Source organism: Rhyacophila brunnea, unplaced genomic scaffold (genome assembly GCF_057557595.1).
Source record: "Rhyacophila brunnea isolate RB1 unplaced genomic scaffold, BYU_Rbru_1.0 scaffold_13, whole genome shotgun sequence".
NCBI classification, from domain to species: Eukaryota; Metazoa; Arthropoda; class Insecta; order Trichoptera; family Rhyacophilidae; genus Rhyacophila; species Rhyacophila brunnea.
The window spans coordinates 11,735,113-11,749,547 of NW_028232785.1; the positions used below are offsets into that span (position 1 = coordinate 11,735,113).

At 35.9% G+C, this 14,435-nt stretch overlaps 1 protein-coding gene across 1 annotated transcript; it reads left to right on the forward strand.

Annotated features, from left to right (window-relative positions):
• The first annotated feature begins 1,360 nt into the window (after positions 1–1,360).
• LOC147076484 (uncharacterized) lies at positions 1,361–12,101 on the forward strand. The gene is made up of 3 exons (XM_085941150.1): positions 1,361–1,711; positions 5,635–5,817; positions 8,436–12,101. The coding sequence occupies exon 3, from the start codon at positions 8,574–8,576 to the stop codon at positions 11,538–11,540; it is 2,967 nt and encodes a 988-aa protein (XP_085797276.1). The 5' UTR covers positions 1,361–1,711; positions 5,635–5,817; positions 8,436–8,573; the 3' UTR covers positions 11,541–12,101.
• The last annotated feature ends 2,334 nt before the right edge of the window (positions 12,102–14,435 follow it).

Genomic DNA, 14,435 nt, shown 5'->3' on the forward strand with positions numbered 1-14,435 from the left:
GTTTGGACTTATTATCTTACCAACATGTCCACGTGGTGAAGAAATATAGGATAGAAACCACATCTTCTGGGAATACCATGAAATATGTGAAAAGAAATGCTCAAGTCGGTTAAACCATCTGCTGGGCGCATCATGCCGTGCGACCTCATCATCATCATCATCATCAGGGGCGCGACAACCTGGTGTGGGTCCTGGCCTCCTCCAAAAGCTTTCTCCACCTGTCCCTATCCAGTGTGGCCGCTTTTCAATTTGGTACCCTCAGAATACGGCAGTCACTGGCAGCTCCATCTAACCAGCGAATCTTTGGCCTCCCTCTTCTTCTACGTCCTATTGGATTGCTGGACATCACTCTCTTTGCCGGTTCATTGTCATTCATATGGTGCACATGACTTAGCCATCGCAGTCTCACAATCTTAATTGATTGAACTGCGCTGCAATCTTCGTACAGCCCGTAGAGCTCAGCTTTATATCTTCTCCTCCAATTGGTGCCATACCTGACCGGTCCATATATACGGCGGAGAATTTTTCTTTCAAAGATGTTCATGGCTCGTTCATTTCGCAGAGTTAATGTCCAGGTTTCCGATGTAAAGAGGGCTTTTAGTTCGGCGAGATAGTAAACGGGACTTAAAATGTCTTAACAGACCAAAGTAGCATTAAGACCTAGTCGCCACAAAGGACAATTTTATTGCTTTTAAAAAAAATGTAGCGTAGTTTAATATTAACATTTCATTTATATTTTTATTATTAATTTTTGCCTGTTCTCCATGTTCGTGTACCTTCTCCCATGAGTACTTTTACTTCAAAGCCATGTAAACTCAATCAAAACACACTGTGCGAGACAACTCCAGTCTTAGATAACATTCCCAGGTATAAACAACTGGTGATTCTTCACAACAAACGTACAGTCTCATCATGGCCCCCATATCTTGGAGCGGGGCACTAGGCCAGGATTTTTAGCGGGCCCCCTATCTATTTTTAACGTTAAGGGCAGTATCATGTTCTACAATAGAGTTCCCAAAATGGTATTCCGCGGAACTCCACGGTTCCACGAGGTAAAATGAAGAGTGTTAGTGTTTTTTTTTGTATATTGTAATAAATTTGACCCTTCGCCACATTGGATAAATAGCCATTAAAGGCGACTTTTTACCATTAGAGCAAATTTTTGTGCTGTGTGTTTATCTCACTTAACTGCTCGACCTGTAACGCTGGCCGTCTCTTACGCCCAGCCCCCCAGGTTAGAGCCCTGTCAGCCCCGGGTCTCGCGATAGACTTGATTAAAACCGGGTGTGCTGGTTGGAGGGATATACATTTGTATTGGTTCTATTTCTAGCTCTGATCTTAAAACATTGAATTCACATTGGATAACGATTTGTTTGTTCTGGATACTGTCACAATCGTTTGATTTGGTTTACGTGACTTTGCAACCATAAATATAAATTACTTTTGCAAAAATTAAAATCTGTATACACAGTAAATCGACCGTATTGTTATTACAATAAAAAAATAATAAATCATAATACCTACTTATTGTATTTACTTTCTTCTAGAAAAGAATTTTTATTTCTGACTTTATGTTGGTTCAACTGTTCCAATGCCACAGTTCGTTATATAAACATGTCTAGAGAAATAATAATATGTACGTACATTATAAAAGCTCAAATTACATTGGTAGATTCTCAGGCCAATGATCGTGTCGAAGATTACCGAAAACGTACGAAAATATCCGAATTAACATTGAGCTTCCAAAAGTAGCTACGCGAGCGTGTCATGTCTAGCGTTTGACATTTCACAAATTTAACGTTTATAATATTAATGAAGGCTGCTTGACTTTATTCGTGTCCTGAAACTTGTACGTATGCAGTTCGCTGTAATTCAGCGTGAAATGTTGATCGGAAATATATTAAAGACCGCCCAACCTCTTTTGGGTCGTATAATACTGACAAAATTCATGTCTAAATAAAACACGGTTCTTGTCGGTACAGGAAGCCAGCAGCAAACAATTTTTTTAAATAGCCGATATACTGGATTATTTGTTAGGTTAGGTTTTCATTCTTGAATTCATGAATTTTATTTTGCCAAAATCAGCTATGACGATAATTGAATTATTGAATCTAATAAAATTGGAGACCGTATAGTATACGGTAGTAACGAAGGGTAGAGGTAGGATGTTAAGATTCGCCATAAATAATGCATATCATACTTTGTTAGTCATACTTATTTGCTTTTATTGAACTTTGACTACAATTTACAGGTGGTATTGATTAGTTTTTAAAAATCAATTAAACCATGCCTTAACCAAACCGTAATAGTTTTGGTATACTTTGTGCGATACGAAAAAATTGTGTTCACTTTTTCATTCATACCTAGTTATTTGTTTTCGTTGGATTAAGAATACATAGTACATAATATATATTGTTGGTTCATTTTTTTAAATTCATTAAGCCCTGCCGTAACCAAGCTATAATAGATAAAAAATATAGTTCTATCTATGAAATATCCAATTGTATGTATGATTTCATTGCGTAATTTTAGATATTTTATAGATAGACGAGTATTTTTTGACTATTATTTATTATGGCTTGGTTCTCAGTGCTTAATTGAATTTAAAAAACTAACCAAATAATTATTGTCTTTCAATGAAAACTAATACTTACGTATGACTGGCAAAGTTTAGTGTGCACTATTTATGGCTGATCTTAACATCCTACCTCCACCCTTCGCCACTGATATACGGTCATCTCTTTCCGATAAGAAAGCTCATGGCGAACTGTGCCACGGTGAAATGTTTTATATACAATTTACATGTAACCGACTTTGTTCATTATTTTAACAGACAGCAAGTCGTTATGTTTGTTGTTTTATTTTAAATTGTTCACTTAGCAACTGAGGGTATATTATTATGAACCAATTAAATTAAGCGTCAATACGATTGCATTGGTTGCTGAATCGTTCAGTGTAAAAAGTCAACGATTGTTGAATCTACTTGTGTATTTAGGCCTTAATGAATTCAAAAGTATGCTGCTTTGTTATGCAGAAATATGCGAAAAGTTTTAGCTTCAAGCCTCAGCGTTGAATGAAGAAAACACTAGTCTTCTTCTTTTCATCACTTTAAAAAAATGAGATCCAGTTTTCTCAATTCCCCACCTTCATGATACTAATAACTAACTGGTTAACCGGTTTAAATCGTCAAATAAAAAAAAATATTGCATTTTTAAATATTAAATAATTTCAATTTTATTTCGATCCATAGTATATAAATTAAAATAATACCTACATGGCCATCTATACATACATATTATATATATGTGCTTTCTCCGAATGTAAGTAAATGGGCTTATTTTTTAAATGCACATAGAATGTCGTCACTGTTCTGGCAGAAGACACTTATTCGAAAAAATGACATATTGAGTTAGTTATACCAAAATGTTCCTTATTTCAAACTTTACCGTCTGGAAACCTTCTTAATAAATAAACAGTCTTTACTTTAAAGTCATCATTTTTACGATTACTTAATAAACTCACATGATAGAAGCCCATTATTTCAAACATTTTAACAACTTCAAAGTCAAATTACTCAAAACGTATTCTCCAGTTAGTGTGTTCTGCCAGAACAGAGACGATGTGAAATCAGCTAAGTAGCTGAGATTCGGGATTTTCATTGAAAAAATGTTTTATTAGTTGACTAGCCCCAGCAATAATAATAGTTTACAAAATTAGTATGTAATACCCTATTGTATTAATTTTTTGTCATGCCACGCTGCGCAGTTATTGATATTTGTGATTTACATAATTCTATTATTTTGTTCGTACAAATACCTAATAAGAATTTGGTCGGTTAACTGCGTAAAATTACCTGGTTTTCGGTTAGTTTAGAAACGCGCGGTTTTGGCTGATGTTTTGCTGACGGCTGATGCTTTGGTCTGATAATGACAGCTATTACTAAAACAACAAGTCGAAGAACAGTGTCGTAAATTCATAGTTAAACTACACGATTTACTGATGTATACATGTTATACTATACGTCAAAAGACAAGTACAGTGTGCCTGATTTAGCTATCTGACTTTATAATTTAAAAATTTCAAGACATTTATTACAAACCGCAAAATGTTTCCTTTTATCCAAATATACGAGTCAATTATAAAGTCTAATAGAAAGTATAATGCACGTGTTGACAATAAAATATATTTTAAAAGTTGCTATAATCACTGACACCAGATGTACCTTCTCTTATTAAAATATGTTATTATGATCACGAAATGTTTAGTTCTAAAGTGAGTAAAGTTTCCATATATTAATGATATAATATACATCATTCCTACAAATAGTCTACAATTTGTTCAAAACTAAACTCCCAAAATATAGGTACCTTCTCCAAATTACTAATTTTCGACTAATAAGATAAGCCTTATACCCCGTTTACACGTGCATGGATTTACTGTTGACAGTAAGTATTATCGCGGCCAATATAATTAAATGTATGGGAAACATGTATTATCCTGCATTTGCAAGCTTGCATGCATGAATCAAAAATGTTTGAGAGCTTCTGAATTTTCATGCGACATTAGGGATTTTGTCGATCTGCGCCTGCGCAGTAGAACGATAGTGACGAACCTGCCGGAAAAAAAACAAACTGTACTCATTTTGAGGTTACCAGATTTTCACTACCTGTCAAATAGTACTATATAATGACAACATCGCGTCTCGCTTTCTCTTGAAGAATGAGACTGGAGAGACAGTTAGCACTTTTACGTGTAAACAGTTATTGTAACGATAGTTTTAAATACGCACTATTGCTGCCAATAAATCCATTCACGTGTACAGGCGCTATTATTTTGTATAGAACGTGCTTTTCTTTCGGGTTTTAAAATATATACGAAAGTAAGGCTTGCCAGTCTGTCCATGCGTGTAATTGCCCGGGTAGGTAGGTACTATAAATTAATTCATAACGAAGTACCTATATTTGCCCTATGAGAATTGTTTGACAATTTGACGTCAAATGCCCTATTCACAAATTCAAAACCCATTTACATAATTTAAATTTTTAAATGTGACAACATAAAATAAATGCACAATTATTGTTTATAGAAAGACAGCAATACTAATTTTATTGACTATGGTAATCGAAGTTATTGTCTATTGGCAATATACAATAAAACACATGTTTTGGATTGTTACAAAAATATGAATAATTAATTATGTTTTGACTCTGAATCAAATCAAAACTACTCATAGATTTGTAAACAAATTATTGTTTTATACACAAAATACGAGGTGTCCATAAATAATCTTCTTCTCCGTGTATCTTCGCAGTTGACGATCATCTTAAATGTGTTTTGAAGAGTTTTTGAGACATGTCGATTCTTAAAAGTTCCTATAAAATAAATATTGAACTTATTGAGGTATTTATCTTTTATATGCAATTATTTATAGAATATCGAAGGATATACCAGCAAGGCGGACTATGTACACCATCCCCGAGGGCAAGAAAATACCTGGACGGCCGAAATCGAATATGCAACCATTTTCTATAGCGATCAATGACCTTATAGCTAGTCGCTTAATTCGACAACGTAAAATCAACAATTCATTTTACCATCAATGGCTTCATCTAACATCGGCGTTTTTTATTACAGGCAATGACAGCAATCGGCTATCTCATGCTTTCCCATAAAACACCTCGTAATCGTTTAACATTGCGGTCAACTGGTTTCTCAATATTAACCTAGATAATGGGTCTATGACGATTCGGCGCAGGGACAATTGGGCGCCACGCAATCGAACGGAATTCGAAAATAAATAGACGTTCTTGAATAAAGGTATGTACTTTTAAAATGTATATCTACCTATTACTATTATTTATATTTAAATTATTATAAGTATTATTATAATACTTGGTGAGAATTTACATATTATACACACGTAAATAATGATTTAATTCTGCATACGTTTAAGTTCCAATGAGAAGAGAGTTATTTTATTTTATATAAAGCCTCGGGCATGATACTTCTCTATCTGCAATAAAAAAAACATTATGTTAAGACCAAAATTAATTAAAACTATTTAGTAGCAGACCGAAACTGAATAAAATCCTCGTTTACTTTCTATATAAAATCGTAACGAACGTCTATTTATTTCATTCGACAGTGCGGCTCCCAGTTGTCCCATTCCTTAGATGAACAGCGGCTCACGTAAGGTATTGATTGTTTTTATATAAATAGCGAAGGACGATTGATAAGAGCCACTCCACTCGAGTCCGACACTCGACTTTTGTCTCTCTCTCATTCATCATCATTACTGGAACACGGCTCGGTCTGAGCACCTAGTTCACCGCAATACTCTGTACTCTCCATCAATACAATAAAAATCTACATCCATCTCTACTACCGCTGTCTTTATCACGATTATAACCATCTCCCTCGTTGAACCCTAAATTTCTATGCGTATTAATAATATTCTAATATGGTCAAACTTACACATTACCTTCGCATAGTTTAACGAATGCCCTGTAGTATTATAATTATTCAATATAGAATAATACATTTGATTTTGAATAGGTAGTATTTTTTACCCAGCAGATGTTTTTATTTATTTATCATTTAATACAATATTTACTAACAAAAAAGTACTTCCCATATATACCCTAAAACTATATGCCCATCTTACAGTCTTGTTAAGTGGTTAAATAGGTTGATATTGAAGTGGTGTAATTTATATTGACAAAAAAAATATAATATAAACAAAAAAATAACATGGAAACATATAGAAAAATTTGGAAAATAGCTGTGTTATTTACGGTGAGATTAAATTTCATCGATATTTTACAATAATTATATCGTCACCGCAATACTACAACTAGTACAACAAACTCTGATTTGGTCATTGTTGGGGAAATGAAATTTAAAAATTTGGAAAATTGTGCCTGTCTAATTGGGAACAATTAAATAATATTGAATTGTATGAATAAACATTGTATATATTATATAATTTTATTTATTTAATGCATTTATGGTTTTAAAGTTAGGTATCTAATACATATTTTCAATTACACAATCAATGCAGTTCCTATTAACTTATGACTTACCTAGCTTTAACATTTTGTAGAGAAATAAATGTAGAATCATAATATTCAATAGCTATCTCAAAAACAGTGAAAATCAAATTATCTATTGTTTTAGTATTAAAGTGACGATAAATTTATTATTTAGCGCCCAACGTGGGGCAAAGGTCATTGACTACCTTCATATTTTTAACTAGTGCTAAAGTCTTGGGTGAACCTTCGCTGCTACAATTTAACCACTCCAGCTTACCTAGTTCTTCGCCTTTCGTTTCCAGTCAATCGGTCATCATGTCGTCAATTTGAGACAAGCCATTTTAGAGACATCATTGAATTGTTTACCGAATATTTGTCGCAATTAGATAAGATACCTATAGCATATTGGTCAGTAAACGTGGGCGCAATTTCCGAGGGGCACAGGTTCAAATCATATTTCTTTTTCAAAAAGATTTTTAGTGGTTATTTATTTCTCAGAAACGTTTTACAATTACGTATGTTCAACAAAATAATATTATATTATTCTGAAATCTTGTGAATAATTATTTGCTGAATAAAAAAAATAGTTTATTAAATTATCAGCAAGTGGAATTACGTAAAAACTAAAAATGTGATCCTGACACCGTTTGGTAATTAGGGTAATTTAATACTTTGATTTAAAATACAAAACCGATTTGAAATTAGTAACGCAATTTAGAAAGCGCCTCAGAGAGTATTGTGAAAATCATTATTTAAATTTGTCACAATTAAATAAGTTATATATAGCATAGTAATTAGTGCACATAGATGGGTGTCTTTTTTTCAAAAAGACTTTTTAGTTTATATATTATGGCTATAAAGTCGTGGGGCCCAGGTTCAATTCATTGGTCTGGCAAGTACACATATTGTTTTTCAATTTGTGTATCAGTCAGAGTATGCACTTAATAGGTTGAGCAAGTGGCTGACAAACCATTTCTCGTAAAAAAAGCTGTTAGTACAAACCTAATATGAACCTTTTTAGGATCAGACATGGACGAAAAAAAATATATATTTCTCAGAAGCGTTTTCAAATTATGTATGTTCAAGAAAAAAATGTTACATTCTTAAATCATGTGAATTGTTCGTTGATATACTATAATATTATAATGTTATTATCATTAAATTTTAATATATCGTAGGCGTATTTAGAAAATAATAATTTGACAAAGTTATATATCAACTCTAATCATGGACATTTGATGTACAAAATAAATGGCTTTCTTCTCAATGTGTATTGTGTTCGTTATTATTCGAGTTCGATTTGATTATATAAATACAACTGATTTCAAGTTAAACATATTTTTATTTTGCATATTTGTACCTAGTTTTTTATAATATATTATATTAAATGTTTCTTCATTTTAGCTTTTGAATTATGTTAATTCACTACCATGCCATGGTCACGGAGATGACGATATATCAGATATACTGGACAAACACTCCCATAGCAGTAGTTCACATTCCCACGTGCGCGTCGAGACACACGTGGCGCCTAGTATAGTCATGAAGATACACAAAAAGATCAAGAAACATGGTAAATCGCACGGTGGAGACGACAGCGATGAGGATTCAGGCGAAATATCAAACTGCGGTGGGTCATACCATTCCCACATCAGCAACCACCACAGCAGTATCAACCACCATGACAGTAATGAAGAATGGGGTGATTCTGGTGAGATTAATGACAGTAATGAAGATAGCCACAGTGAATCCCATTCGTATTCTAGTTCTTATTTAAGTATTGATAGAGAAGGTGAAGATAATGATGAGGAATCGTCTTCTCACGCAGAATCACATACGTATTCTAAAGTTGATGACAGTGGAGAAGACAGTAGCATGTCTCAAGCGCATTCTAAAACGTCTTCGAGTTCTGGCGGTGGTTCCCACAGTGAATCTGAGTCACATTCGTATAGTGAAGATGGAGGTTGGTCAGGAGAACAAGACGAAGATGATGGATATTCAAGTGGTGCTAGTTCTAGTGCTTCCGCAGGTGGAAGCAGTACCCATTCCTCTAGTGGTAGCTCACACGCTTGGGCCAGTGGGGATTCAGACGACGACGATTCTGAAGCGCATGCGTCTGCAGGAGGAAGCAGTGCTCATGCCTCAAGCGGTAGTGCATCTTCTTGGGCTAGTGGGAAATCAGAAGAAGAAGAATCAGAGACACATTCTTCAGCTGGTAGCGCCTCAGCATCCTCTAGTAGTAGCAGTTCTCATGCCTCTTCTGGTAACGCACACTCTTGGGCTGGTAGTGATTCCGAGGAAGAAGAAGAAAAATACGATGATGATGACGATTCTGCTCCCGTAGTACATGTGTGCGCAGGAGGCGCTTGTGCAAGTGCTGGAGGTGGCAGCACATGTTCCTCAGCTGGAAATGTACATGCATCTTCTGGAGGAAGCAGCGCTCATTCTTCAACTAGCAGCTCATCAGCATGGGCTAGTGGAGACTCAGAAGAAGAAGAAGATTCTAAGTCACATTCTTCTTCAACAAAATCATATTCTTCAGCTAGTGGAAGCAGTGCTCACTCTTCCAGTGGAAGTGCGTCAGCGTCCTCTGGTAGTAGCAGTTCTCATGCCTCTTCTGGTAACGCACACTCTTGGGCTGGTGGTGATTCCGAAGAAGAAGACGAAGAATATGATGATGATGATGATTCTGCTCCTGTTGTACATGTGTGCGCAGGAGGCGCTTGTGCAAGTGCTGGAGGTGGCAGCACGTGTTCCTCATCTGGAAGTGCACATGCATCTTCTGGAGGAAGCAGCGCTCATTCTTCAACTGGCAGCTCATCAGCATGGGCTAGTGGAGACTCAGAAGAAGAAGAAGAAGAAGATTCTAAGTCACATTCTTCTTCAACAAAATCATATTCTTCAGCTGGTGGAAGCAGTGCCCAATCTTCAAGTAGAAGTGCATCAGCATCCTCTAGTAGTAGCAGTTCTCATGCCTCTTCTGGTAACGCACACTCTTGGGCTGGTGGTGATTCCGAGGAAGAAGAAGAAGAATACGATGATGATGATGATTCTGCTCCTGTTGTATATGTGTGCGCAGGAGGCGCTTGTGCAAGTGCTGGAGGTGGCAGCACGTGTTCCTCAGCTGGAAGTGCACATGCATCTTCTGGGGGAAGCAGCACTCATTTTTCAACTGGCAGTTCATCAGCATGGGCTAGTGGAGACTCAGAAGAAGAAGAAGAAGATTCTAAATCAAAATTTTCGTCAAACAAATCATATTCTTCAGCTAGTGGAAGCATTGCTAACTCTTCCAGTGGAAGTGCGTCAGCGTTCTCTGGTAGTAGCAGTTCTCATGTCTCTTCTAGTAACGCACACTCTTGGGCTGGTGGTGATTCCGAAGAAGAAGGCGAAGAATATTATGATGATGATGATTCAGCTTCTGTAGTACATGTGTCCGCAGGAGGCGCTAGTGCAAAGGCTGGCGGCGGTAACACCCATTCTTCAACTGGAGGAAGCAGTGCATCTGCTTGGGCGGGTGGTGATTCAGATGAAGAGGAGTCGCATACGTCGTCAGATAGTTCTCATTTATCGTCTGCCGGCAGTTCGTCTTGCACGTCCAGTGGTTCCAGTGCTTCGTCGTCGTCTATTAATAAGGCTCGTGCCTCATCAGGCGCACATTCCTGGGCAGAAGGTGATTCAGAAGATGTAGAAGATGACTCTGAATCCTATGCATCATCTGGAGGTGCACATGCATCCGCTGGAGGTAGTAAAGCTCATGCCTCTTCAGGAAGTGCAAGCGCTTGGGCAGAAAGTGATTCAGAAGAGGAAGAAGATGATTCTGAATCCCATACTCCTGTTCGAATTGCACATGCATCTTTTGGAGGCGGTAGTGCTAATTTCTCACCAGTTAGTGGACACGCTTCGGCAGGTGATGACTCTGAAGAAATAGAATATGAAGACGATGAAGGTTACAATAGTTCAGAGTCACACTCCGGGTACCACTGCCACTCGTGTGGATCCCATCACGACAGCGCAACGGACGCAGAAGATTGCCTGTGCCTCAATAAACACAGGCATATTTTGGAAGAAGAAATAATACCAGAAGATAAAAACATTCACCTGCATCTAAGCCATCATCATAAGCGCCACCACAACGGTGATAATTCAGAGAAAGAAGTACACGCAGATCATTCTAAAATACATTATCACCAATATCACCATGATGACGATGATTCCAGTGCTTTGGAAGATTCCGACGAAGACTACGATTCTGAAGAGTATTTACCAATATTGAAACATCACCGTCACCATAGGCATCATCGATATCACGACGACGATAGTGACGCCGATGATTTCGACTATGAATACCTCTTCAATAAATCACACCATAAGTGTTGCAAGAAATGCAAGTGTGGCTATTCGGACTTGAGTTACAGTAAATGGAAGTTCTGCATGAAGAATCCATGCCACAGTGACTGTCACTGTGGAAGACGATCGCGTTGCTGCAAGAACTATTGTGGCTGCTATTAAAAATCAATGTCGGACTACTTTTTACCTCCTCAACTCCTTTCACTGTTCATATTAATTCACAGTGAACTATTAAAATCTTAATTACAAGAACAATATCAGGAATTTAGAGATTCTTGCTGACAGCCAATCGGAAACTACTATTAAGTTGTGATTATATTGAGATTCATATCGCATACTATCACGTGACTTCACAGTAAGCTGCCTCTACGGGAAAAGGTGTGTAATGTCGTTTTTCTTGGTATTTAAAATATTATCAGACTGGGATGCTCCCATCTCGTAACACATTTTGAATCTTTAAACAAACATTGTTGTCAGTTAGCATAATCTACCGAAATACCAAAACAACAATCAGGTCACCTCACGCGTACCGAACTGCACCGACACCCGCATGACTCAATGGACGTTTTTATCATTTTCTACATGCCTACACATTTTTGAATCATGTCGAATCGCGTGTTTTTTGTTTATAGCGATTGGCACTATGTATTTTCCATAAGAATGTTGTCTATTATCTATGGTCTGCGGGTTGGGTAGGTACGTTTCAAAATATTATTGAATTTACAGAGATCGTGTTCGTTCAAAATATTCTGTAAAATGACGAAACCATATATTAAATTTATAGCCGTGACAGTACGCGACATGCATCTCAATATAATCAAAACTTTACACACAATGATTCAGATAGCTGCACGATAAAAATTAATTGAACCAATCAGTTAAATATTATCTTTCGTCATATTTTATAATTTAAAATATCTCCTAAAATGATTGGATATTGTATTTGGGTTAATAGGTATCAAGTAACTGGAATTACTATTAATACTTACTAATTATATTGTATTATCAATGTCTGCTTAAATAATGAATAACGTCCTAGCATCCATGCTGTCTCGAGGCCTCATTTAAATCTTCTGAAGAATCGATCGCGTCATCTGCGTCAAATAAAATCGACACTATAAAAAAGCGAAAAGGTGATTTTTTACAGTGATGTAAAACACACATTTTTTGACCATGTCCTATCCTAAAAATATCATTTATTATGAGCATCTACAAAATGGAGGTTTTTTTAACATTTTTATTTTACGGGAAATGAATGTTAGCCATTTGCTTAGCCTATTAAGTCCTGCTCTGACTACAAACACACATCGAAAAAACAATATTTGCATTCGCCTGACCCAGGATCCGAACCTGGGACCCACGACATTAAAAGCCGACGCATTAGCTGCTCAGCCATAGTAGGTGTATACTTTAGTTTATTTTTATTACATATTATTATAATATCCCACACATTCTTCATACTCACATCTCATTCTAGTCATCCTCACAATTATTTCACCCAATCATGAATCATTATTTTTCCTTTTTTTTAATTTTGGTAATTCAATTATGTTTTTATCATATTCGTAAATTATATATTTATTATTGTAATACGTATTTAAAAAAACAATATAATTTCGTAAAATTAATGTTATAAGTACCATTTATATAGTATAGTTTATGTGTAAACTCTTATCTTATTTATAATTAATTTATTGTATCTGTGTTAAACACGTTTATTTATTAAACATACATATATTTTTCAAATTATACAATTGTCTTATTTTATTAATCTCTATATTATCCTACGTCCAGGTGGAGCATATCATCAATATTATTTTTGTAGCGATCAATAACCTTATGCCTGATCAACATGAATTTCGACAACATAAAATCAAAAAGTCATTTCACTATCAATTGCTTCATCTAGCATCAGCGCTGATGTGTTACAGCATTGCCGACTGAAGAGAAAGCTGATACATTCACGACTGGTCCTACCTTTCCGCCCTTCCCGTTTTCTATGGATGACCTGTCATTGCCTGTCATTATCTATGTAGTGCTCATACTGACACATCTGTCGTGTTCTATTTCTATTCTATTTTCAGAAAAAATATTCCTACACTATTCACAATATATGGATACACTGCTAATAAAAATATGAGTTTTAAGATGTTATTACAAATCGATATTTCCAGCTGTCTTGACACAAGGAATGGTTTGATTTGGATAAATGAGTTAAATGATAAATAATAGGTACACTAGCATTAATACACCTTCTACAAAGTAATGTAATGCATAGATCAATGCTATATATTTTTGGAAATCGATATTACCGCCGGTTTTTTGAAGGACTAGTCTGACTTTGACAGCTGATGAATAACAGGAATGTATATTATTTATAAATAATACTGATAGTTGATATTATATTCGATTTGAGAATTTTTTATAATTCAATTTTTAACGAGAAAGGCCAAATCAATATATCAAGCAATCTGTTTGCTCAGGTTTTATTAATCTAAAGATGGCGGTGGTTACAGGCATAGAGACATAGAGTACGGCAAGTATAGCGTGAAACGTGGCCGTTTCGAGAACTACAATATTCCCTAGCCTTTTCCTCTTCGTTCCCCTTGCCGTGCAAACATTTGACGTTCATTATTTATGCGTTCTGCAAGTTGGTGTAACGTGACTGTGTAAACGTGTTAATAATGCAAAAAGTGTTGAAAAGTGTTAGCAGGAGGATTATAAGTCGATTATAACCAACGACTTCAATTTACCTTACGTTATTCCTCCCGCATCAGTACCTTTCCTCCTCTCTCTTCATACCCAAACAGTACAGACTCTACGCGGACTGCATGATCACCTGCCAGCCCTTGCGTCAAGTTTCAGCGACTGGCTGTTATAGTGGGTAAAGACTCTAAATCAATATTTAATATTATATTTGATAGTCATTTACTTTTGTTTTTCTTTCTTTTGTGATTCTTTTGAGAGATCGAATAGTAAATCTTCGACGCCGACAGGAAAAGGGTTGTATGAAGACCACATGTTTGGAGCATCAAAATAATACTAAACTCTTTAAAT

What these genes read in the sequence shown, in the direction of transcription:
- LOC147076484 (XM_085941150.1), top strand. Translation starts at nt 8,574, where the DNA reads ATGAAGATACACAAAAAGATCAAGAAACATGGTAAATCGCACGGTGGA.